The sequence below is a fragment of the Limanda limanda genome, chromosome 11 (assembly GCF_963576545.1).
Source record: "Limanda limanda chromosome 11, fLimLim1.1, whole genome shotgun sequence".
Classification (NCBI taxonomy): Eukaryota; Metazoa; Chordata; class Actinopteri; order Pleuronectiformes; family Pleuronectidae; genus Limanda; species Limanda limanda.
The window spans coordinates 15,240,034-15,263,394 of record NC_083646.1 but is presented as its reverse complement, the minus strand read 5'-3'; the positions used below and the strand labels follow the sequence as shown (position 1 = coordinate 15,263,394).

Genomic DNA, 23,361 nt, shown 5'->3' with positions numbered 1-23,361 from the left:
ACCTTTTGTCAAAAACACTTTGTTTGGAGGAAACCTGAGCAAATCAAACAAAACTACCCGCATGTTTAGATGTAGGTCAGATAGTGCTTTTATAATTTTGGTAAATGATCCTTTAAATTTCTGAGTTTGGGGAATGTTGTTTTGCTCAAGATTTTCATTTGAGGTCAGACTCTGAACAGGTTTTGAACAAATAGAGTCAGCGTGCACACAATGTGCATGATGCAAGGATAAACAGGAAATGCTAGACGCTCAAACAAGAGGCTCACAACATATCATAGTAGTGGTTGTGAAATCATTGCCCATAGGTTGCAGAGTCAGCGTGGAAACACTGAGTCATACCATATCTGTAAAATTGCTGTTTAGCAGCTCACAGCATCAGTCTGTGGGAATAGAGGCATGAATAGAATTAGTCAGGAGTGAGACCTGCTACCCTAAGATACGTCCATGCATCCTCCTGAGATAAGATAACGTCACTGTAGTGCTTTGTAATGCATAAATAAAGCTTTGGGTAGCACAGGAAATCTTGAAAGTCTGTTGTGCATCATTTCTTTCTCTCAGAGAGCCGACTAGAGACAAACAGCATTGCTGCTTTCCTGCTGATGGTGAAGAACCTGATTCGTCATCACCCTGTAAATCAAGAGAGCCTGTTGCTCTGCCACGGGCCGAGCGTCATAGGAGCCATGCTCAGCAAAGTAAGTGTCTCGTGAATCATCGTGCGGCGGCAAGTGGGCGATAATTGCGAGAGACATCGGAAAGGGAAGAGTTGACCTTTTCTGTTGTATTAATGCGCTGTAATTGCTGCGTAATGAATGAGTACGGTGTGGTTGAAAACAGCAATGGTTCTTTCACAGTGGTATCACATGGTCAAGTGGTGGTGGTGGTGGTGGGGGGGGTTATGCAGTCTTTGTCCGATTGCATGGTCTCTCTCTGAATGAGAACAAAGGATACCATGGTTAAAATCTGATGCTTGAAAATGTGTTGAAATCCATAAAAAATCTGGAGAGATTAAAATAAATTTGAATGAAGCAAACCTCCGCCCAGGTCCAGCAGTACCACACACTCATTGATATCAGTTCTCTAAGTGTGCCGGATTTTATTCATAAAAGATCCATGAATTATCCCCTGGGAAGTTGTAAAAATATGTAAAAAAGAACCCTCCATTTCATAATGTTAAAGAAAGTGATCAAATTCTTGGATCCATTCCTGCACCATTTTTTGCTCATGTCCCATCCCTCCACTAAGTCTTGTAGAAATGTTTTTGCTGCAACCTTAACTGCAAGAGATTCTGAGTTATATCAACTTTAAACTTATTCTGTCCGATGATGAAGAGTTCAGTTTTATGATTTTTCTGATCAGTGTTGACCCCTGTAAAGGTGCCGTCTTCAAAATCTGTAGAAATTACCATTTCTAGGAAGTTTAAACTGTAAGCTGTGAATCTATTAACACATTAATGGTTGCACTTGCTGGCTGTCTAACAGGATATGGTGAAATATATGATGTTAAGGTGGAGCTTCCTGTAGGGGAACAGTCCTACTAAAGACATGGGGTTGCCAGGTTTGGTGGAGCTAAAGACAGAAAAATGCACACAGCACATACGTTAACCCTAAAGCCTGAAATTATTAATCTGCTGCTTATTATTCTTAACAAGTCAGAAACTCTTTTACTCAGAAAAATGTCCATCTGAGTTTCCCACAGTCTAAGCTGACTTCTTCAAAAGTCAAGTTTTGTCCAACCAACTGTAAAACAAAATTCTGTTTAATGATTTCTAAGGAAAAGGTTTATTTTTGCTTAAATAATGAATTAAACCAGAACTCAGCGGAGGGCAGACCTCGGCTAAGGTCCAACAGTCCCCTTTATGAAACCATATTTATATTCACTGGATCTGGCTTTTTGATCTGGATCCTCACAGGTATAAAATAACATGCACACACACACACGTGAATTATTCTTGAGGAATCAAAGAGGATGTTGAAAAACACCTTCTCTCGCAATAGTAAAAAAATCCTTGGTTACAACACATCCTTCTACCGAGTTTCATGGTGATTTGTCCTCTAATTGTTGCGTAATCTTCAGAGATGAAAATAATGATTAAAATAGTTACTTTGGTCAATAAGTAATTCATCGATAATAGCTGTAATCAGTGAAGTTGTATAATACACCAATACCTTTGGTGTATACGAACTGAACTGAATCCAACACTGCACCACTCGTGTTTCACAGATAAACCCTAAAATGTGGAATCACACATGAACATCCCTCCTGTGTGTGTTCTCCTGTGCAGGTTCCCGGCAGTTTGATCGACATGAACGTGTTAAATGCCTGTCAGCTGCTGCTGGAGCAGGTTTTCAAAGATGGCAACAGTCCACTCCTGCAGCAGCTCTACCAGCACCTGCTCTTTGATTTCCGCATCTGGACCAAAAGCCATTTTGATGTTTGTCTGGGTAAGGCTCGAGCAAGTCGAGTAAATGCACCTGTGAACCTTTTTCATTTCTGCCGAAGCTGTTCCCGTTCCATTCTTTCATTTGGAAATGCGCACAAAGACTGAAAGGAGTAAGAGGCGGCTAAAAGCAGCGTGAGGCAGAGATGGAAAACGTTATTGTTTCGAGTTCCACCCGTGGCGAAGGGTTCAAAGTGAATCTATGCCCGGAGCTTGCACTACAGCTCCGTGCTTTGTAAATTAATGCACTTCTCTTCTCTGGTACATTAACAAAATATATTTCTTTCTTTTCTAAGCACATGTCCAGTACCTGTCTTCTGTGATAAAACAAGGCAAGCAGCGCATGAAGAGGAAGTATGGAGTTCAGTACATCCTGGATACCATCCGGACGTTCTACAGGTGAACCTCTCACTTCCCTTTATGGTTTTAAACTCACAGCACATTGTAGATTTAGTGATCGCTTATCAAAGCTTAGGTCTTCTCATCGATTTGTAGTCGTTTCTGAGCGTTTTACTCAGTGAATCGTGGCAGGATCGTTTATGTCTTTACTGTGTCTCGGGTCCCAGTGTGGAGAAAGATGGCAGCTCTCTGTCCGATGAGAAGCAAACGATCCAGACCTCCATGTTCAGCTTGCTGAAGGACTTCCTCAAGTCTCCAACACCAGAGGAGCTCCACAGCGTCCTCGCCTACATCCTGACTGTAGGAGAGGAGCAGCAGGTACAACTAATAAACTTTATCTCTGTTTCTTCAGGGAGTTGAGTTGGAGTTGAGCTATAATTTGACCTTCTCAGCTATGGAGGAACATACATGACTTATAATTGGCATTGAAAGGCAGAAGTAGTAGGACTGGGTCATCACACTCCAGTGACCAATCCTGCATGAGACTGCGGTTAGGCCCGCCTTTCTCATAAGACATTTATTTAGACATTGCTGTTGTTATTAACATATTTATTTATGTATTTCTGTATTAATTAATTTATTTCCTTTTTTATTTATTTCTGTATTTATTTATACATTTATTTATTTATTTATTTATACTTAAGTCATGTATGCATACTAAGCATCATATTTCACTTGGAAATGAAAATTCCTCGATCATCCACACCTCCTTCTTTCCTTCACTTTTTTGGCATTTCTGAAGACTGACTCTCACCCTCACCAGGTCGTGATGGCCCTGGATGTGCTGTATGCGCTGTTGAGGAGCAGCCCCCCCCGGGAGCAGGTGCAGGCCGTGCTGCTGGAGTGGGGCGTGGAGCAGCTGTACTGCCTGCTGCTCACTCCCAGCTTCGGAGACGAGGCCAGAGAGAGGGTGTTCAGGGTGAGAAATGACGTCTGCCCACTAACCTCCGATGTTAAACTCCCCTGTCAAAACAGAAAATCACAATTTCCACTTGATGTTTTCAGGTTCTATACAAAATCCTCAAGAGCGAGCGAGTGTCCGAGCGGAACAAGCAGCGCATCAAGCTGAAGGATTTCGGCTACCTCGGTCTGGTTTGTGTCCTCGAAGATGTTCCCGTCAGCATGATCACCGTGCGCTGTCTGTACGAGCAGGTTCTCGCTACAGGTAACGATCAGACAACGTCTTTCCTCTGGTTGAATGAGCTTAAAAAACGAATGACATAAGAAAAGACCTTTACGATGTTAAAGCACCTGGAACGTAGGTTTTAAATACAAGGTTTTTCTCTTTAAATATGAAAAAGCAACAATCAAATTGTAAGTTAGAAAAAAAATATCCTGAAGCTATGAATTACTGTTTATTCAACTTAAACTCAAGGATAACAGTAACAGGAAGTAGATTTCCTGAAAATAACTAATTTTACAATTTTTAACAGTAATTTTTTGTAAAATAGAAATTATGTTTAAATGTAACACTGACACTTGGTTACTTCTATATAATGCTCAAGTTTCATATCCCAAAAAAGTGAAAATATTGTTTAACACAAATTTATTTCAATAAATACTTAATAGATCGATATTTACCTTTGTTCTAATAAATGGAGAAGCTCTTTCATTGAGTTCCACTGCGTAGGCTTATAAACTTAGGAAAACTAACTTTATTTGTTTTAAAAAACTTTTAAAAACTTTAAAGAAATGTTTGAATAGCTTTATTAACCTGGATCCGGTTTATGAGAGACAAACCGTGGAAAAATCACAAATGTTATTCGATTTCAGAAAATAATTTATATTAATAAAGTTAATTATGAAATAGGATTTCCAACACTTTCAAATGACATTTGATGTGCTGCTGCCTCACAGATCCCAGCCCTAACTTCAGAGACCTCCTGGCTGTGGTCTGTCTGTCCCATCGAGCCGAGCTCTCTGTGCGTCTGGACGTCTGTCGCAAGGTCAGTGTGCCCCCCCCTCGTCCGGTGAAACTGCCACTCATCGTTTCATATTGATCATCACAGTAATGAAAACAACCTCTGGCGTCTCTGTTCCTGTCTGATATCACTGCAGCTCTTTCACCTGATCTACTCCAACGAGGATTATGTGAAGCAGCTGGCGAAGCAGCCCGGCTGGCAGGACGTTCTCACCAAGCTCTACGTGAAAGAGTCCTACCAGGTCCACGCTGACAGCATCGGAGAGCCCACCACAGACAGCTCCTTTGAACCGAATCACCGGCCACAGCTGCGGCGAGAGCAGTCTCTGGTCATAGAGGACACCCGCAGCGACATGTTCCGGAGCTACCCCTCCCAGGACATGGAGGACGAGGAGGAGGAAGATGACGGTGGCCAGCGGGACATCTCCGAGGGATTCTCTGATTTATCCCAGTCGCCTCCGAGTGGAGGTGGAGGCCCCCGGAAAAAGTTAGGCCTGCACCACTTCAAGTCGTTTGATTCAGCCGACCAGGGCAGCCAATCATCCTTCGTCTCGAATGCAGTGGATATCGCCTCGTCTTGCCCCAACGAAGAGGGGAGGGAGTACCAGCCGCTCTCGCCCTTTGGGACCTCACCTTTAGATTTGGACCTCGGGGGAATGGGAGACATGGGAGCACACACTCCTGCAGGGAGTCTGAATAACACACCGTCTCCTCTAGAGCACTGCAAACCGTTTCCTCCACAGAGACCCAGGAAGAGCTCCAGTCTGTCCAATGTGCTGGATGGAACCAGCTATGGGACGGACCCTCCCACTGGAGACACCATCTCAAACACGTCCAACCCCCAGGTAGGTCTCCTTTTGTTAATCTTTGATCTCTCATTCAGTTCCCTGACAAAAGTCTGTCCGTCCACTTCTTAAGGCTCTTATATACTTCTACGTATCCGTTTATCGGAGAGGGCTCAACGAAGGGGCGAAGAGTCTTTTTGATTTTTACTTGTCCGGCCACTTTACGTCGAAACAAATTCACCGCCAAACCCATAGGTGGCGCAACGGAAGACGAGCTCAGAGAAGCCTACCCCAATTTTGGGAAGAAGAAGTCCACGTGTGTCTGTTTATCTCTGTCTCCCACACACTGAACCATGGCAACTAACAGAACTAAACAAAGTGACACCCAGCGGGTCAAGATGCTGATGTTATCGTTTCTTAGCGCAGCGGTTCCACGGTCTTGTTTCCGAACTGTGTTGCTGATTCCACAGCTTGTAGCTTGCTACACGGAGCTAGCTCCCCCCCAGCTTCCACACAGTCAGCAAGGACTCCCGGCACTAACTACTACCCAGTGTTTGCTTCTAACCTGGCGGTATTGTAGAAACAGTGTCATGATAGAAGTGGAATTAAAGTCGTGACGGTGGGTTCTTGCACTGTTACCACCGCAGTTAGCATGGTGGCTATCCTAGCCCGCTAGCCTAGCCTGCTAGCGCCGTTTTGAAACTAGTTATAACCGTATGTGACCGTGCAAACATGCCGTCAGTGCTCTAACGAGCCACCGTCAGCCGGACAACTCCGCTGGCTTAACACACACGTCACATTAATCGTAGAATCGTAGTTGTGTTTGGGTTTGATGCTACAGGGAAGTAAACAGGAAGTTTGAGGTCTGGAAATGACGTCGAACAGAAATGACGTCGTACGGAAATTTTGTCGTTCGCGTACCAATCACAGCCAAGAGCTGTCCGTGGGGTCTCCGACATGAAGACGGACAGTTAGAAAAATCAGAGGTGTACGAAAAGCTCTCCGAGGCGCTCAGAGAGGGCGTTCCACGACGGATAGGGCGGTCTTATCTATCCGTTTTAAAAAATACGTACAAGCATAAATTGGCCTTTATAAGCAAGATCTCTCAAGAACACCTTAAGGGAATTTCTTCAAATTTGGTACAAACGTTCAGTCAGTCTAACAAGTGAACTGATTGGACTCTGGTGGTCAAGGGTCAAATACCAAGATTGCTGTGACCTCAAATTATATTTTTTCCTATCTCAGGAACACCTCAGCAGAATCCTTTCAATTTTGGTAACCATGTTGGAGACTCTGACTCACAGATTAACTGATTAGAATTTGGAGGTCAAAGGTCAGTGTAACCTCACAAAACTAATTTTGCCAACGCCTTAAAAGAATCCTTATTCATTATTTCTTATAATCCAACAAATGACCACTTAGACTCATGGATGAATTGATTTGATTTGGGTCAAAGGTCACAGGGGCCTCTTGAAACATGTTTTTCGGCCTCTTGGGAATTTCTTCAAATTTGGATCAGTTGCTCCTTAGACTCAAATATTAATTGATTTGATTTAAATGGTTAAAGTTAAAAGTGACCTCATATGAATCTGAAAAAAGTGTATGTAGACTGAAACTGCACTGGTTGGCGGAAGCACACGACCACTGTAGTTGTAGCTCATGTTTGTGTTGTTTTAGTGGTTTCCTGTATGAAATGTTGGTGGTGTTTTATAATACAGCAGACCCCTGAAGAGGAGCTGTGCAACATCCTCACCAACATCGTCTTCAACGTGCTGTGGAGTGGCAGCGGGGCGGAGGGGGCGGGGGACGTGGTGTGGAGGGAGAGGGGACAGGTCTTTTCCGTTCTCACCAAACTGGGCTCATCCTGCCAACTGGTCCGCCCTCCCGATGACATCAAACGCAGGTTAGTGACATCATTTAAACTGTAATTACTCCTCAGTTAAACAAACGTTTATCCAAACCACACCGAGCCTGTGTCACAATGGAAAAAAACTAGTTAAACCGCACCTTTGGCTGCAGCACCCCTTTTGTCAAGATATCCGGAAATACTACCGCTGTGTGTGCTCAGACTTTGTTTGTGTGCCAGTTTGTTGGAGATGATGCTGGAGTCGTCTCTGTCGGACCTGAGAGACGCCCAGGGAGTGTCCCTGCCTTTCTGTCCAAGTCTGGTTCGACTACTCAGGCTGCTGCAGGACTTCCTGTTTGCTGAGGGTACAGACAACCGTGCACTGTGGAGTGAAAAGGTAGAACACATCAATCACCTGATACACACGTGTTTATGTCAACAACACATTCTGCTCTGCTTCTAAAATCCCACACCTATTTATAAAAAAAGTATATGAAGTCATCTGATTGAAATAAAAGCGACATTTTAAGACTTAAGTGATAACGAGGAAAATTATTATTCGGTGATGGCTGTTGTGCAGGTGGTAGAGCGGGTCCTCTGCTCACCTGAGAGTCGGTGGTTCAATCCCCGGCTCCTCCATTCCCTCTTGTTGAAGTGTACCGTAAACCCCAAATTGCACCTGATATCTGTGTGTGATAGAAAAAGTGATGTAGAGAAGCATTCTATGAATCTGATTGGGTGTGTGTGACCAGGTGAATCTGAGGGGCTTTGAGCTTCATATGGAATATTTATGGAAATATGCTTATTGACTTTCTTGCTCAGAGTTAAATGAGGACACAGATATCACTTGTTTTCTGTGCTCAGCTCAGCTTAACACAAAGACAGTGACTTCGCCCAGCAAAGAAATAGTTTGGCACACGAAACACTTTAAAACCGCAACTGGTTGTTCTCTTTATACTTCAGCTTTTGTAGGGATTAAGCAAATGAGATGTTTCAGAGCTACACATTCACTTCCTATAAATGATCATCAACACCAGTGGAATTTTAACCACTGATGAATTTCAAATGCTTGACCTCAGGCCAACAGTTCACTTGAGTTTTCCTTCAATACATTTTTTTTAGCCGATTTCTGCAATGAGTAAACTGGAGGCCTACATTGTGAAATGATGATACAGAACAGATGTCTTTCATCTGACTGTAGTATTGTCTCTACTATGGGTTTAATCAAGTTAAATGATTAGAAATTAAATCTTTGAGAAAGCTGTTTCTAATACAATTATTTTTATATCACAGCAAATCTTCAAAGTCAGAACAAAGGGCTGATAACATTATTGGGATGTGATGCTGTAATTGAATTGAAGATATTACAGTTATTTTGATGTTGAAGGCAGCGCTGACTCCATCCCTAGTAAATAAAAACCGGAGCAGCCGGGTGAAGTTGAGGTCAGGTACTACGTTTAACGTGAGAAGAAATGTTTCTTCTCTTGAGTTAATGCTGGGTGGAGTGTTACATTTGGGTGTAAGTGGCATCTGAATCACCTTTTAAAAGCAGGTTAAGCTTTATTTAATGTACTGAATGCCTTAACACGCTAAGGTGTGGAAACAGGTCCGGCCTTTCCATTGAACCTTTGTTGACAGCCGTTGTTGTTGTATTGCAGATATTTGAGGGGGTGGTGAACCTGCTGGACAAGTTACAGGCCTGGCATAGCACCCCTGGCAGCCCCGGCCACACCGAACTGAAGGAAATGGCCCAGATCGGCCTGCGTATCATCACCGGATACATTCAGCAGCAGCACTCACAGGTCAGTGGCACTAACAACTCGTACTGTTAAAAAAAAAACTCACTGCACAGTTCACTCATAACCCAAGACTGAACTTTGCTGAAAATAAATCGAAATAGGTTATGGAATTTATTTAAGTTGATAAGTTCACTCAGATAAAGCCATGGCAACAAAAAACGATCCTTCTATGGGTTTCTTTTTTTAAAGACATTGCAATCATTCCTCCCAGAGAGAGGGAGTGTTCAGTATGAAAGGGCAGCTCCTCTCAGACGTAGGAGCGCTGCTGCTGCTGCAGCTCCAGGCTGACGGTTGTGTTCATCTCCAAAGTGGTACAAGTCCGCCCAAAGCCATTTTTTTTTCCAAATGTCAGGTCGGAAATAAATTCACTTAATTGCTCCCTGACATCACAGCTGTAGATCAAAGCTGTAGATAAAACAGACTTACTTTACAAGTAAAACAAGCCCGATATCAGATTCAAATAGAATGAAAATTCCTCCAGAATATGTAAATTTTCACCACTTTCTAACTTTCTGCAAATATTGGTTAGAAGTTGAGCATGTTAAAGCCCTCAAAAAGCCAATTCATTTATAATAATAATAATAATAATAATAATAATAATAATAATAATAATAATAATAATAATAATAATAATAATAATAATAATAATCCTTACAATTTCAATAGGGTCTCATCTGACCTTTGATGTCAGTGCTCGGGCCCTAATTAAAACAAATTACTTTTATTCTACTACACTTCAGATTGAGATCTCATAGATTTAATCACTGGAAATGTGTGTTTATCTCAAACAAAAAACATTAAGTAATAAAATACTACTATACTACTTCTATTATAATAATAATAATAATAATAATAATAATAATAATAATAATAATAATAATAATAATAATAATAATAATAATAATAATAATAATAATAATAATAATCCTTACAATTTCAATAGGGTCTCACCTGACCTTTGATGTCAGTGCTCGGGCCCTAATTAAAACAAATTACTTTTATTCTACTACACTTCAGATTGAGATCTCATAGATTTAATCACTGGAAATGTGTGTTTATCTCAAACAAAAAACATTAAGTAATAAAATATATTCATATAATTAATCATTCCCTATCCAAAGCCTATCCACAGTCTAATAATTCATCCCCCTGCCTCTTCAGGTGTGTGTGATGGCCTGTGTGAAGCTCCACAGCCTCCTGCAGACTGTGCTGTGTCTGAGCTGGGAGGAGGTGTGCTTCCTGCTGGGGCAGCTGGGCGCCCCTCTGTGGCCAGGAGGTGTAATGGACGGCAGCAACTGCGCACACCCGGAGACCTTCTCCCAGCTGGTGCCCGTCGTGCGAACCCTGCTCGACCAGCACGCTGACCCTGTGACCCTCCAGAAGCTGCTGCCCAACCTGCCCGTCACCAACGGCAGCCCCACGTTCGCCGAGGACCTGAAGGTTTACTGTCACACGCTGGAGTGGCAGGGCTTTTACCAGCAGGAGGTCAGTGTGGCAGCTCACGTTTATTGATATAAAATGATATGTCTTATCATTTGTTTAGAGAGTCGAGAGAGCCTCCTCCTCTGTTTATGTTACGAAACTAAAGGCGGAATCAACCATCCACAGAAACTGCTGGCTCTGCTCTTTGTCTCATCAGCGTACAAACAGAATTTCTGCAATCTCCCTTCTGAGCCTGATCACTTACCTCCCAGTGGGTGGCTGAACAATCTAATGCAAAGTTTTCAAAATGCTATCACAAGTTGAGAGAGGAAGAGAAACGGCCAGAGGCTCCCATATGTTTTCGAGCTGACTCAGTGTATTTGAGGCAGAGATCAGTTTATGCTCAAACTTGAAGTTGAGATATTTTTGTGAACTGATGCCAAACAGACACACTCACCACTGGCTGAGCGGAGATTTATCTCTGCTCTGTGTGACACTGCATGTACATAAATCTGTTGTGTTTAGATTACTTCTATACACGGATCCTGCAATACATTATCCAGTGTGGCATAACTTTGGCTGCCTGTGGTTTTAAACTTTGGACCAGGCTGATTTATCACATGTTTGTGTATGTATGTGTATGTGTATGTGTATGTGAATGTGTATGTGTATGTGTATGTGTATGTGTATGTGTATGTGTATGTGTATGTGTATGTGTATGTGTATGTGTATGTATTTGTGTATGTGTATGTGTATGTGTATGTGTATGTGTGTGTATCTGTGTGTGTATCTGTGTGTGTATGTTTTGTGTATTAGTGTGTATATGTTTTCTGTGTATTTAGTTTAGTCTATGTATTGGATTTATTTATTTTATTTATTTTATGATGCCTACAATGTGCGATAGTTAGAGGAAAACAAACAACAATGCAGCTTGTGTCAAATATAAGGACTCTTTTAATACTCTTGTAAAACAATAAATGAATAAAGGGAAGCTGTTAGTTTCATGGGGAAGTTGTAATGCCCTTCCTCTCTCCTGTTTCTAACTAACTCAACCTTTACGTTAAATGGAGTTATAGTATTTCTTACACATTAACAGTAGAAGTAGTAAGGGTGCAGTTTTTTGGGGGGCATAATCCTGCTGACTAGCACAGAAACAAATGCAGATGAAACATAACCTTCTTGGCAGAGGTAATAATGATAGGGTGGTTGTGTTGCCATTCCTGTCTCATGTTTTCATATATCTAACTTACTCGTCCTTTAGTGGTGACGGGATATTTTTTACTCATTAAAAATTAAGTTAAAGCTGTTATTTATTATAATTTGAATTTTGTTTTTTGTCTTGAATGTGTGATTTGCAGTGTTGTGTTTTATTGGTTGTTGTACAATCTTTCCTAATCACTTTAACTTTAGTTATTTACTGTGTCATTCCTGACATTTTTGTGTGTAACACTGAATGTCCTCTCTCTCTCTCTTTTTGTCTCTGTGATAACCGTGCTCCAGGTTCAACCCACCATGGAGCAGTATGAGCTGGACACATTCGGCCGTTGCCACGACATCATGTCTAACTTCTGGAACTCGTGCTTCGACGACCTGATGAGCACGGTCTTCAAACGGGACAAAGACAGATCTGACAGCAAATCAAAGTTTCAGGTTACCAGACCTTCCAGGCTTCATGCTGAAACCAAGCGTTGACATTTCAGATTATTGATTTGACTTGACAGATTATTTTTTTTTTGCTGAAAAACAGGAAGTGATCTTGGACCCCCACATGAAGCGAGTCAGAATTGAGAACAACAGATACTCCAGTTCGCAGAAGCTTATCTCCAGCCAGCAGGGGGTGGTGTTGCAGCACTGGAGAGCTCTCCGCAGGCTGTTGACCAGTGAGAGAGGAGCATGGGCCCACAGGTATAATGACGTGTGAATACTCACATTCAAATTAACTTACGAGGAAACATTTAACTGTCAAATCTATTCAGCTTGAAGATGTTGCGTAAAGATAAATACGAATATTTGCCTACTTCGTCCTGTTGCGTTCCCTTCCTGACCAGATTGTGCTCAACTATAATTTTCTTTGGACGTGTTTCTGATAGAGTTCCACCGGAGGTGAAGTGGAAATTGTCCAATGCAGAGACATATTCAAAGATGCGTCTCAAACTTGTTCCCAACTACAACTATGATCCTCACATCGAGGCCAGCGCCCTGAGGGACAACATGGGTATGTCACAGAGGACATTCTTACTGACTTTTCTGTTTTTTTGTAATTTCCACCAAAAATGGTGCTCTGACGATGTGTTGTGTGTTTTTTGGTGATTTTTCAGGAGCTGACAGTCCTCGCAGCTCTGAGCCTCTCCCATTGGCTGTTGCCAAGGAAGCAAAAGTGAGCGACATGGAGGATGATCAGTTAGGAGAAGAGGACCTCGTCCTTTTGGACGATAAGTGAGTCGACAGTTTCGTCCTCATGTCTGATTTTTTTCACACAAAAAAGCCAGTCGACATGTATTGAAACCAAACAGGCGTTACAGTTTTACATATTAAGATTTTAAATTTGAATGGAATTTCTGAAATCCTCTGAAAGTCCTATATGCAAAATGCACTGCAGAACAAGTAAAGGATCACTGTTGTCTTGTGTTGCCAGGGTGGAGGGAGAAGACGAGAGCCAGAAAGAGAAACTGGTTCTGTCCGAGGACTGCGAGCTCATCACCATCGTGGCGGTCGTTCCTGGTCGTCTGGAGGTTACCACGCACCATCTTTACTTCTATGATGGCAACAGTGAGAAAGAAGAGACGGAAGAGGGTACGTGACACAGAAATATGTTGCTCTTTTTTATCCAGTGATCTTCAAATGGTTCTTTGATAAATGATTCTATCTCTGCCTTCAGGAATCGGGTTTGATTTCAAGAGGCCTCTGTCTCAGCTCAGAGAAGTTCATCTGAGGCGCTACAACCTGCGCCGCTCTGCGCTGGAGCTGTTCTTCATAGATCAGTCCCACTACTTCCTCAACTTCAAAAAGAAGGTGAGGCTCAGTGCAACTCTAGATACTCCTTATTTTAGTATTAAACAATAAGTGTTTTTCATTATATTGTAATAGATAAAAAACACTTTGTTTGCGTTTTCAGGTGCGAAACAAAGTATATTCCAGGATCCTGGGGCTGCGGCCTCAAAACCTGTTTTACTTTGGCTCCCGCTCCCCTCAAGAGCTCCTGAAGGCATCTGGGCTCACACAGGTGATTATTTAAAGCAGACTTTTCTATAAAAACTTGTTATTGGATTTGAGTTGTGATAACTGTGTTTGACCAATCCGATGTCGATGTGTCCAACAGAAATGGGTGTGCAGGGAAATCTCCAACTTTGAGTATTTGATGCAGCTGAACACCATCGCTGGACGCACTTACAACGACCTGTCGCAGTATCCTGTGGTAATTCCACGCCACCTCTCCCCTGACAGTGTTCCATTATATTCATGATCCCTTTGTGTGATGCACTGTGAGTGTGAGGAGGCGTGATGTTGCAATTTGTGTTCTGTTGCTTTTAGTTCCCCTGGATTCTGTGTGACTACACCTCGCCTATTCTGGATCTGGAGAACCCGGCCGTTTTCAGAGATCTGTCAAAACCCATCGGTGTGGTCAACGCACGTCACGCACAGAATGTCAAAGAGAAGTAAGGGGTTTTATAAGAATGGGATTTCTTTCAGTTGTGTAAAGCACCAAACGTGTCCTCTCTACAATGTAAAGAATGCTTCATTTATACATTTTTCTCTCTGTCACTAGGTATGAGAGCTTCGAGGACCCCACGGGCACCACGGACAAATTCCACTATGGCACACACTACTCAAATGCAGCGGGAGTCATGCACTACATGATCCGCATGGAGCCATTCACCACCCTGCATATCCAGCTGCAGAGTGGCAGGTGGGATTACTCACTAGTGCAAGACTTATCATAGTAATTCATGCTATTCTCAGAATCAAGTTTGTTTCCAAGAAGGTTTTCATGTACACAGACTGTACGTTGGTGTCTTGGTGCAGAACATTGAACATAATAATTAGAAAGTTAGGGGAAAGGTAAAGCTAATAAAAGAGAATGTATTGTGAGTATGAGTGAAAGTTATACAGTCAAAATAAAATATGTAAACATAAATACTATAGTAATTTATGTGCAATATTTCCCCCTGGAGTTTGTGCAGGAGTAAATATGCAAAGTAACAAGTAATACAGTGGTCAAAAAGTTATATATCTTGTCTTTGTTTAGGTTTGACTGTGCTGACCGACAGTTTCACGCAGTGCCAGCCGCCTGGCAAGCTCGCATGGAGAGTCCCGCTGACGTCAAAGAGCTCATCCCTGAGTTCTTCTACTTCCCAGAATTCCTGCAGAACATCAACGGTGAGGGGCATGATACCTGTGGTCACTCAAACTATCTGATATATTGCTGATATTTAGATCCTTATGAGTGTTTGCTTCCTGTTCCCTGTAGGATTCGACCTGGGACATCTGCAGATATCTCAGGACCCAGTGGCGGATGTGCTTCTCCCTCGCTGGGCCACGTCGAAAGAGGACTTCATCAAGCAACACAGGAAAGCTCTGGTGAGTCCACACGAACAGCTACAACCTTAAAGCGCACTCTGGCTTCCAAACAAGTGTTAACTAAGAGAGCGTCTTGTGTGTTTGACCCCAGGAATGCGAGCATGTGTCCAATCACCTCCACGAGTGGATTGACCTGATCTTTGGTTACAAGCAGAGAGGTGAAGAGGCAGTGAACGCACTGAATGTCTTCTACTACTGCACCTACGAAGGTAAGGCAGGAGTTCTCATTGGAAAAGTTGTTTCTTCTTCTTCTCGTGTCCCATAGAAACTCGATCTTTCTTGTTTCTTCCTCTCTGCAGGTGCAGTGGATTTGGATGCAATAGCCAACGAGAATGAGCGAAAGGCCCTGGAAGGCATCATCAGCAACTTTGGTCAAACACCCTGTCAGCTCCTGAAGGTACCACTCCCACTCTGATGCACAGCTATTTCTTAAGACCCAGTTCTCAGCATTATGGGATGTTTTTTTTAAGAAATCTGCAGCAGTGTGATACCATGTTCCTGTTTCCACCCAGGAGCCTCATCCTACTCGTATATCGGCTGAGAACGCAGCTAGGCGGCTGGCCCGCCTGGACACCATGCCCCCGAATATCTTTGAGGAGCTCAAGAAACTCAGACCCTTTGTGGAGGTGAGTTCTGTCATGATCGCATTATTATCACCTGAAAGAATAAATCACATCCTGTTGTATCTCTGTATTAACATGTGTGTGTTTGTGTGTGCTGCAGGTGGTGTGTGACGGGCTTCCTCTGGTGCAGGCAGTGGTGCCAAAGAACCAGAATCGTTCCTTCATCATTCAGGGCTCAGACATACTGGTACGGTCACTTTCAGATGGGACAAATTTAAAGCTTAAAAAAATCATATTTGTATTCATTAAAGGTTTTTCAAACAATGACGTTATTTCTCTCCAGGTTACTGTGAGTTCAAACGGGTTGATAGGAACACACAGCTGGCTGCCATACGACAAAAACATTGTCAACTACTTCACCTTCACTAAGGACCCAACGATGACTAACCCCAAGTGAGTGTCCTGACAGAGCAAAATATTTAACATTAAAAATCATATAATAAAATAGTCCTGAGTTTCCTGTCTCCTAAGATTTTTTGGAGTTACAAACCCACTTAACTTTTACAGCCTTTTCAAAGATGTGTAAATCTGCCTGACAGTTGGCTGGAAACACTACATCTAACTGTCTTTATTTTCTTTCTGTGAAGCTTCAAAGCCTGTTTAATTAACTGATATTAGCTTGAAAGGATCTTGTTTTATGCTGAGGCCGACGTGGCTCGCATAAACAGATAATAAACCAGGATGCAAAGCATGTGAGCACTGGGGATTCACAAAGGTTGTAATTTGCCGATGTCGCGACAGTTTAATGTGCTGATTATAAATCTCCTCCACATTTAAGGCCAATTTATGCCTCTCCGTTATTTCTATTACGGACAGATAAGACCGCCCTATCCGTCGTGAAACGCCCTCTCCGAGCGCCTCCGACAGCTTTTCGTACACGTCTGATTTTTCGAACTATTCGGCTTCATTTTGGAGACCCGACGGACCGCTCTTGGCTGTGATTAGTCCGCGAACGACATAATTTCCGTATTTCCGGACCTCAAACTTCCTGTTTACATGTAGCAACAAACACGAACACAACTATGATTCTACGATTAATGTGACGTGGGTGTTAAGCCAGCGGAGTTGTCTGGCTGACGGTGGCTCGTTAGAGCACTGACGGCATGTGTGCACGGTCACATACGGTTATAACAAGCTTTCAAAACGGCGCTAGCAGGCTAGGCTAGCTAGCGGGCTAGCCACCATGCTAACTGCGGTGGTAACAGTGCAAGAACCCGCCGTCACGACTTTAATTCCACTTCTATCATGACACTGTTTCTATAATACCGTCAGGTTAGAAGCAAACACTGGATAGTAGTTGTTAGTGCCGGGAGTCCCTGCTGACTGTGTGTGGAAGCTGGGGGGAGCTAGGTCCGGGTAGCTTCTAGCTACATGTAGCCTCAAGCAGATTCAAGCTGTGGAATCAGCAACACAGTTCGGAAACAAGACCGGGGAACCGCTGCGCTAATAAACGATTACATCAGCATCTTGACCCGCTGGGTGTCACTTTATTTAGTTCTGTTAGTTGCCATGGTTCAGTGTGTGGGACGCAAGCTAACATGTCAACAGAGACACGTGGACTTCTTCTTCCCAAATGGGGTAGGCTTCTCTGAGCTCGTCTTCCGTTGCGCCACCTATGGGTTTGGCGGGGAATTGTTTTTAGACGGATAGTCGTCGAAGTAAAAATCAAAAAGACTCTTTGTCCCCTGCTGAGACCTCTCCGAGAAACGGATACGTAGAAGTATATAAGAGCCTTTAGGCCACATCTCGCTCTCGCCTCTACTCTCTAACTCGCTTTGATTTTTTTTTTCTTTCTGCTGTTGCCCTGTGGTGCAGGACGCAGCGTTTCCTGAGTGGACCTTTCTCTCCCGGGGTGGAGATCAGCGCCCAGGTGCTGGTGGTGTCCAACGACGGACGCCTGCTGTTCAGCGGAGGACACTGGGACTGTAGTCTCCGAGTCACCCAACTGGCCAAGGGCAAGCTGGTGGGCAGGATCTGCCGGCACGTCGGTGAGCTCTTATTTTGTATATCTCTGAATTAAAATGCACAAACTATGTTTCAGGTTTGTCTATAAATTTGTATGTTTTTTGTTTCTTCCACAAAGACGTAGTGACTTGCTTGGCTCTCGACCTCTGTGGCATCTACCTCATCTCTGGTTCAAGAGACACCTCCTGTATCGTGTGGCAGGTCCTGCAGCAGGTAAACCTCGGCATGTGTCCCTGTGTGTACGCATGTGCTGAATAATATGAAGGTTATGAATTCACGTTCGGATTCTTCTCCTCCTCTTATCCTTCAGGGTGGTTTCTCCAGCGGCTTGTCTCCTCGGCCGGTGCAGGTTCTATGTGGACACGACCAGGAGGTCACCTGTGTGGCCATCAGCACTGAAGTGGACATGGCTGTCTCAGGGTCAAAGGTCAGAGGCGTTACACTCAAAAAGCAGTCACCGGACGAACAACATTTGCTGAGTTTGATGGATGTTTGTATATCAGCGGGACCCTTCAACGCTTTCTTCTAAAACAATAATCCCACTTATGTGAAAAGTCAAGTCTCAAGTCAGTTGCTCCAGATATTTTCGGGGGAACTTTTCCTACCACCCCTAATAAAATCTCGTGAAGCGTGTTGATTTGTTTTCTAGGACGCAACAGAAGCGAACCTGAAAAATACAAAAAGAATATAAATATCCCAGGATGAAAAAGAAGTGCCATACATATATACAACATAAGAAGTCAACTTGACAAGACAACGAGATTTCAAGAGCTTTAGGCGATTAGGGTCGATGTGCTGTAAACCAAACCATGTGATTTCCACAATGCAATTTATACATCATTACTCACATCAGACGCCGCCCCTCGCCCGAATGTTCTGGACGTTTTCCCGTTGTTGGGATTGCGTCCAAACTCCATAAAATATCTGCATCCAATTTTCTGGACGTTTATGTACGAAAACGACTTATGTTTGTGTGGGCATGAAAAAATGGTAGTCAACCTGAATCACCTTGAAAACAACACTGAGCAAAATGTGATGTGGCTCATTACAAGTGAGAATGTAATGTGAACCAGTCACAGGAAACAACCACAAAACACAGAGTTTATGGGTATGAGGAGACAGATGTCGGCATCTCACAGCCAGCAGTTGTTCATACCTGGAATGTGTAATTAGCTAAATGAACAAAGGCAAAAACCACAGCTCAGGCTGATGTTGAGCTTTTATTTTCCATCCTTACTGGTATTAAATCGAAGAAGATGCAGGGAACATACAATCTGTCATTTAAACTGTCGTTATAGGATCTTTCATTGGATTTATCCTGATTCCCTCTCTGTGTGGTTTAGATTGGATTTGAAGAACCCTGATTTGTTGCGGTGAACCAAATCAGGGTTCGCAATTGATCTGAATCAAACTTACCCCTGGCTCTCTATTTACTGTGAATCAGGACGGGACTGTGATCGTGCACACGGTCCGACGAGGCCAGTTCCTGCGAACGCTGCGACCCCCCAGCAGCAGCTGTGTGCCCGCCCAGATCTCTGAGCTCCAGGTCGGCAGTGAAGGTCACATTGTGGTGCAGACGACGCCAGAGGAAAGCTCCCACAAGAAGGTACATGCGTACACAAACTCTAGAGTACAGCTCATACACAAACACAGTGATACTACAAACAAGTTCCTCAGCCTGTGTCAGGCGTGTTCATTTATCCTTTAGAGAAGCAGAGCTGAACTCGGTTTGTTCATGCAAGTATTTATTTAGGAAGCAATGACCAGGTTATCAATCAGCAAAACAATGGGCTTCCACACACTAGTTGTATCAGAGCGCCACAAACATCCGGCGCCTGTCCATTTTATAACAGTAGATCTTCGTTCCTCCTCCTCCGAAAGTACGCAGGCGTAAGCCATCCTCCTGGCTTTTGGATACGGAAGTGAACAGGGAGCCACTCCCAATGACGCTATAGTTGCTGGGCAACCTGTTCACGTCTTGAAAGGCCTTGACCCAGCAGATGCCATGAGGGCCAAACTGTTGGCCAGCGAAGCAAAGAATATTATGTTTTGTGCTATATCAAAACAATCCTGACTGTGTAAACATTCGGATCCTCGAACCAAACAATGTCACAAAATTAAGTCAACAAAGACACTCTGTCCGACCTCCAGAACTTATCAGACAGCTGCTCGAAATCTATATGATGTTGAATAAATCTAAGGGAATTACGCTTTAATACGAAAGTTAGAAATGAGAACAAGGTAAAAGATTCATTATTAACACTAAGCAGCAACAGTTATTAAAATCAATTGTATGAAGGCATAATATCTAGCTAAAACTACTCATATCTTTATTGTTAAGAGTACAAATATAATTTGAAATGATTCTATCTTTATTTATTTAGAATTCTGTCAGCCAACCTATGGTTAAAATATTGAAATCCTCACACCTGCTTATGTCATTATCTGCAATTTACTTGGTTCCACAGGGCAAGTACTCCATTCATGTTTACTCTGTGAATGGCTGTCTACTGGCCTCCCTCAACATGGAGGAGCAGGTGACCGCTCTGCACCTGGTGTCCGAGTACGTCATCCTGGGCACCATGCAGGGCAGCCTCCACATACTGGACTTATACAGGTAAGGACACTGAGAACTCGGTTTGACGTTGTTGTTTTTTTTTAACTTATTATTTATTTCGTTTTTAACAAAACAATAGGCATTTTCAGACATTTACTTTCTTTGTCCATTTTTCAACTGTTTACAATATTGTTATACATGGTATTCAAGTACAGTGTACACTGCATAGAAAGAACCACAAACATCAAACAGTGCTTACTCCAAGAGAAAAAGAGGGGGGATAAGAATAGGAATAAATGGTTGATTACATACATAATTTATTAAATTAAAAGAGGAAAGAAAAAAGAAAAAACAAGTAAAATTAAAATAAAACCAGGGATAAAGAAATAGTAATTGTCCACTCCATAATGTAGTATGTGCTACTTTTCAGAGAGGATGTATAATGTATGTGAATAGGGAGAGTTGACAGATAACCGCTCAACCAGAGGCCCAGAGCGAGATTAATTAGTAACCCTCATTGTATTAAAAACGCAGAGACAGGACCCCATCGTTTAGTAAAGATAGACTTTTGGAGCCTTAATGAATATGTGATTTGCTCCATTTGGTAGATGTCCCATACTTTTTGGGTCCATATATTGTATGTGGGTGGGTCGGGTTTTAACCATTTCATTGTTATACACTTCAAGGCTGCAGTGAGTAGTATGTTTAGCAAGTACTCTTTGGCCCTCCCGTCCAGGCCTTCCGGCAATGCTCCCAATAGTGCTAATGTGGGGTGTTGTGGGATGTCCTGTTGGAATATCTCGGTTTGACGTTATGAAGGAGATGCCTCATTTGTTGAAAACGTTTGCGTCGGAATCTTGTGTTGAAAATACAAATAAAAAGCTCAACTCGGACTCCTCTTTGTTTGACAGTCTGGACGCTCCGGTGACGCCCCTGGCCTTGAAGGTTCCTGTGAGGAGTGTGTCCGTGACAAAGGAGTGCAGCCACATCCTTGTGGGCCTGGAGGATGGAAAGCTGATTGTGGTGGGGGCAGGGAAGCCCGAGGAGGTGAGAACCAGGACTTGCAGGAGAGGGTTGGTGGTGGGGGTCTGTGTGTGTGTGTGAGAGAGAAGGGGGGTTGGTGGTAATCATATGCTAAATACAAGTTGAAGAACAGGTTTTTTCAGATGATAATTGAGCGTCTTTAGTGTAACATCTCTGTTTTAGCCCCGAAGTGAAGATTAACATATTTCCCCTCCTCGTCTCAGGTTCGCTCGGGACAATTCCCCCGTCGCCTGTGGCGCTCCACTCGCCGCATCTCTCAGGTGTCGTCAGGTGAAACTGAATACAATCCCACTGAGAATGCTGGGAAATGAGATGAGCAATGGTTGGAGGACCTCTGTGGACTCCGCACCTCCGATACAGCCACCAGACTCATCAAGGCCTTTCTTCCTTTACAAGCTGGGCAACTGTCCTCCTCAGCCACTGATCTCTCTGAGAGAGCAACTGTACACTGAGCACTTTTTTTTAAATGCTGCAATGACTTGATATTTTATTGCGTATTTCTTTTCCAGTTGTGTAGTGTTTTTAATCAGCATCATTCCAAAGAGTGGCCTTGTTTAATGGAGAGCTAAGAGCTCTGTGTTTGCGGATTGTCAGACTATTTACACTGAGTCGTATTTCAAGGAAGTGACTCACTGATGCGCACTCGGCCTCAGACACAGACAAAAGTGCTGTGAACTCGTTTCTTGGCTCATTTTCCTGTCAGAGGCACATCTCCGACCGGCTGGACGTCTTTGGCAGTGGCGCCTTCGTAAAAAACTCCTCGAAAACTTGAAAATCCACTGCAGACGTTGCTCGAGATTTCCACATTGCAATACCCGTGGGCACCACAAGAGAGAGACACATGTGGCGGGGTGGGGGGTGGGAGGGTGGGGGGGGACAAGTGATCACAAGTGAGCCTTTGCTGTGTTATCATTTTTAGCGGTTGACGTCAAGACTAGCTGAGGCTTTACACCAGAAGTGCACCACAGCTTCACAGTGTATAACTCTGCATTCCTGAGGCTCTGAGCAATGTTCAACTGTTACAATTAAAGCAATAACTGCTTTAATGGTTTATGTATGTAAAATATGTTCTTTTTTTTTTTTTTAAATCCTGATTGTTGAGCTTGGATGCAATGAAAGTGAAGGAGGAGGAGCCGACTGTGGCCTCACACACACACAACAGCGTGGAAGTCTGGTACACACACGACTCTGTCCCTGTTTGATTTGATCTGAAAAGTGCCTTTCTCAAGCTGGAGCCATGTATAGACACTGATATCCAAACGGTTATTTCATACAGATATATCAGATTTCTATTCCAAAACACATCCCAGCACTCGGCCTTGACTCCGACGTGGATGAGATGTTCATGAACTCAGTGAACTAATGGACAGCTGGAAGTGAACAGTGTCCCTGCGAGAGCCGAAAACTTCTGAAGACAAGATGACTGTGTAACACGTGAGCCGAGAGTCTGTGAGCCAGCTTCAGAGGAATTCACTTCCTGCCAGCGTCTTTTACTGCGGTTGGAACAGAGTGGTTGTTATGCCGTGTCATGACAGGAGTGAGAGACAGAGGAAACTATTTGGGAGAATACAATACCCACAACATGGAGCACACATACAAATTACCATGTCTTTGTAAGGGATCCTCAGAATGACCACAAGTGTAAGAAAAAAAAAAAAGAACTATATTTGAGAGGTTGTCACAGAAACTGTACAGAAAAAAAATCACATTTTAATCAGATTATACAACTAAGACTACTGAATATAAAGGGTTGTTTGCATATGCAGCTGTTGAATACTCCAGCTGTTGTGCACACTGATAATGGTTTATATATAACACTGCACTGGTTTTCTCTTAATGTTATGACTGTCATTTTTTTTTCTCACGTAACTATGCAGTAACACTGAATCAGTTTTGCAGTCGGGTTGGGTCTTTACAGTCATCAGATTCACATCACTTTCAGAAAGGGGTTTTAAATCGTGCTGTATATAATGTATTTGATGACA

General features: G+C 43.1%; 1 protein-coding gene across 2 annotated transcripts in view; it reads left to right on the top strand.

Moving 5' to 3' along the window:
• nbeal2 (neurobeachin-like 2) overlaps positions 1–22,220 on the top strand; it is a 39,017-nt gene extending 16,797 nt beyond the window's left edge. Inside the window, exons 20-55 of one of the 2 annotated variants that reach the window (XM_061081485.1) lie at positions 559–692; positions 2,282–2,441; positions 2,734–2,836; positions 3,004–3,154; positions 3,600–3,755; positions 3,842–4,001; positions 4,694–4,782; positions 4,895–5,602; positions 7,264–7,445; positions 7,629–7,785; positions 9,047–9,190; positions 10,349–10,672; positions 12,110–12,259; positions 12,357–12,514; positions 12,700–12,824; positions 12,928–13,045; positions 13,245–13,402; positions 13,488–13,621; positions 13,725–13,832; positions 13,929–14,024; positions 14,141–14,265; positions 14,376–14,516; positions 14,856–14,986; positions 15,078–15,187; positions 15,279–15,396; positions 15,487–15,584; positions 15,700–15,813; positions 15,911–15,997; positions 16,094–16,203; positions 17,626–17,798; positions 17,894–17,988; positions 18,086–18,202; positions 19,220–19,381; positions 20,244–20,392; positions 21,244–21,379; positions 21,580–22,220. In XM_061081485.1, the coding sequence (XP_060937468.1) occupies positions 559–692; positions 2,282–2,441; positions 2,734–2,836; positions 3,004–3,154; positions 3,600–3,755; positions 3,842–4,001; positions 4,694–4,782; positions 4,895–5,602; positions 7,264–7,445; positions 7,629–7,785; positions 9,047–9,190; positions 10,349–10,672; positions 12,110–12,259; positions 12,357–12,514; positions 12,700–12,824; positions 12,928–13,045; positions 13,245–13,402; positions 13,488–13,621; positions 13,725–13,832; positions 13,929–14,024; positions 14,141–14,265; positions 14,376–14,516; positions 14,856–14,986; positions 15,078–15,187; positions 15,279–15,396; positions 15,487–15,584; positions 15,700–15,813; positions 15,911–15,997; positions 16,094–16,203; positions 17,626–17,798; positions 17,894–17,988; positions 18,086–18,202; positions 19,220–19,381; positions 20,244–20,392; positions 21,244–21,379; positions 21,580–21,687 (5,489 nt within the window). In that variant the 3' untranslated portion in view covers positions 21,688–22,220. Of the gene's footprint in view, positions 1–558; positions 693–2,281; positions 2,442–2,733; positions 2,837–3,003; positions 3,155–3,599; positions 3,756–3,841; positions 4,002–4,693; positions 4,783–4,894; positions 5,603–7,260; positions 7,446–7,628; positions 7,786–9,046; positions 9,191–10,348; positions 10,673–12,109; positions 12,260–12,356; positions 12,515–12,699; positions 12,825–12,927; positions 13,046–13,244; positions 13,403–13,487; positions 13,622–13,724; positions 13,833–13,928; positions 14,025–14,140; positions 14,266–14,375; positions 14,517–14,855; positions 14,987–15,077; positions 15,188–15,278; positions 15,397–15,486; positions 15,585–15,699; positions 15,814–15,910; positions 15,998–16,093; positions 16,204–17,625; positions 17,799–17,893; positions 17,989–18,085; positions 18,203–19,219; positions 19,382–20,243; positions 20,393–21,243; positions 21,380–21,579 lie in introns of both variants that reach the window. The other variant, XM_061081484.1, reaches the window with a different exon arrangement.
• Positions 22,221–23,361: the final 1,141 nt, after the last annotated feature.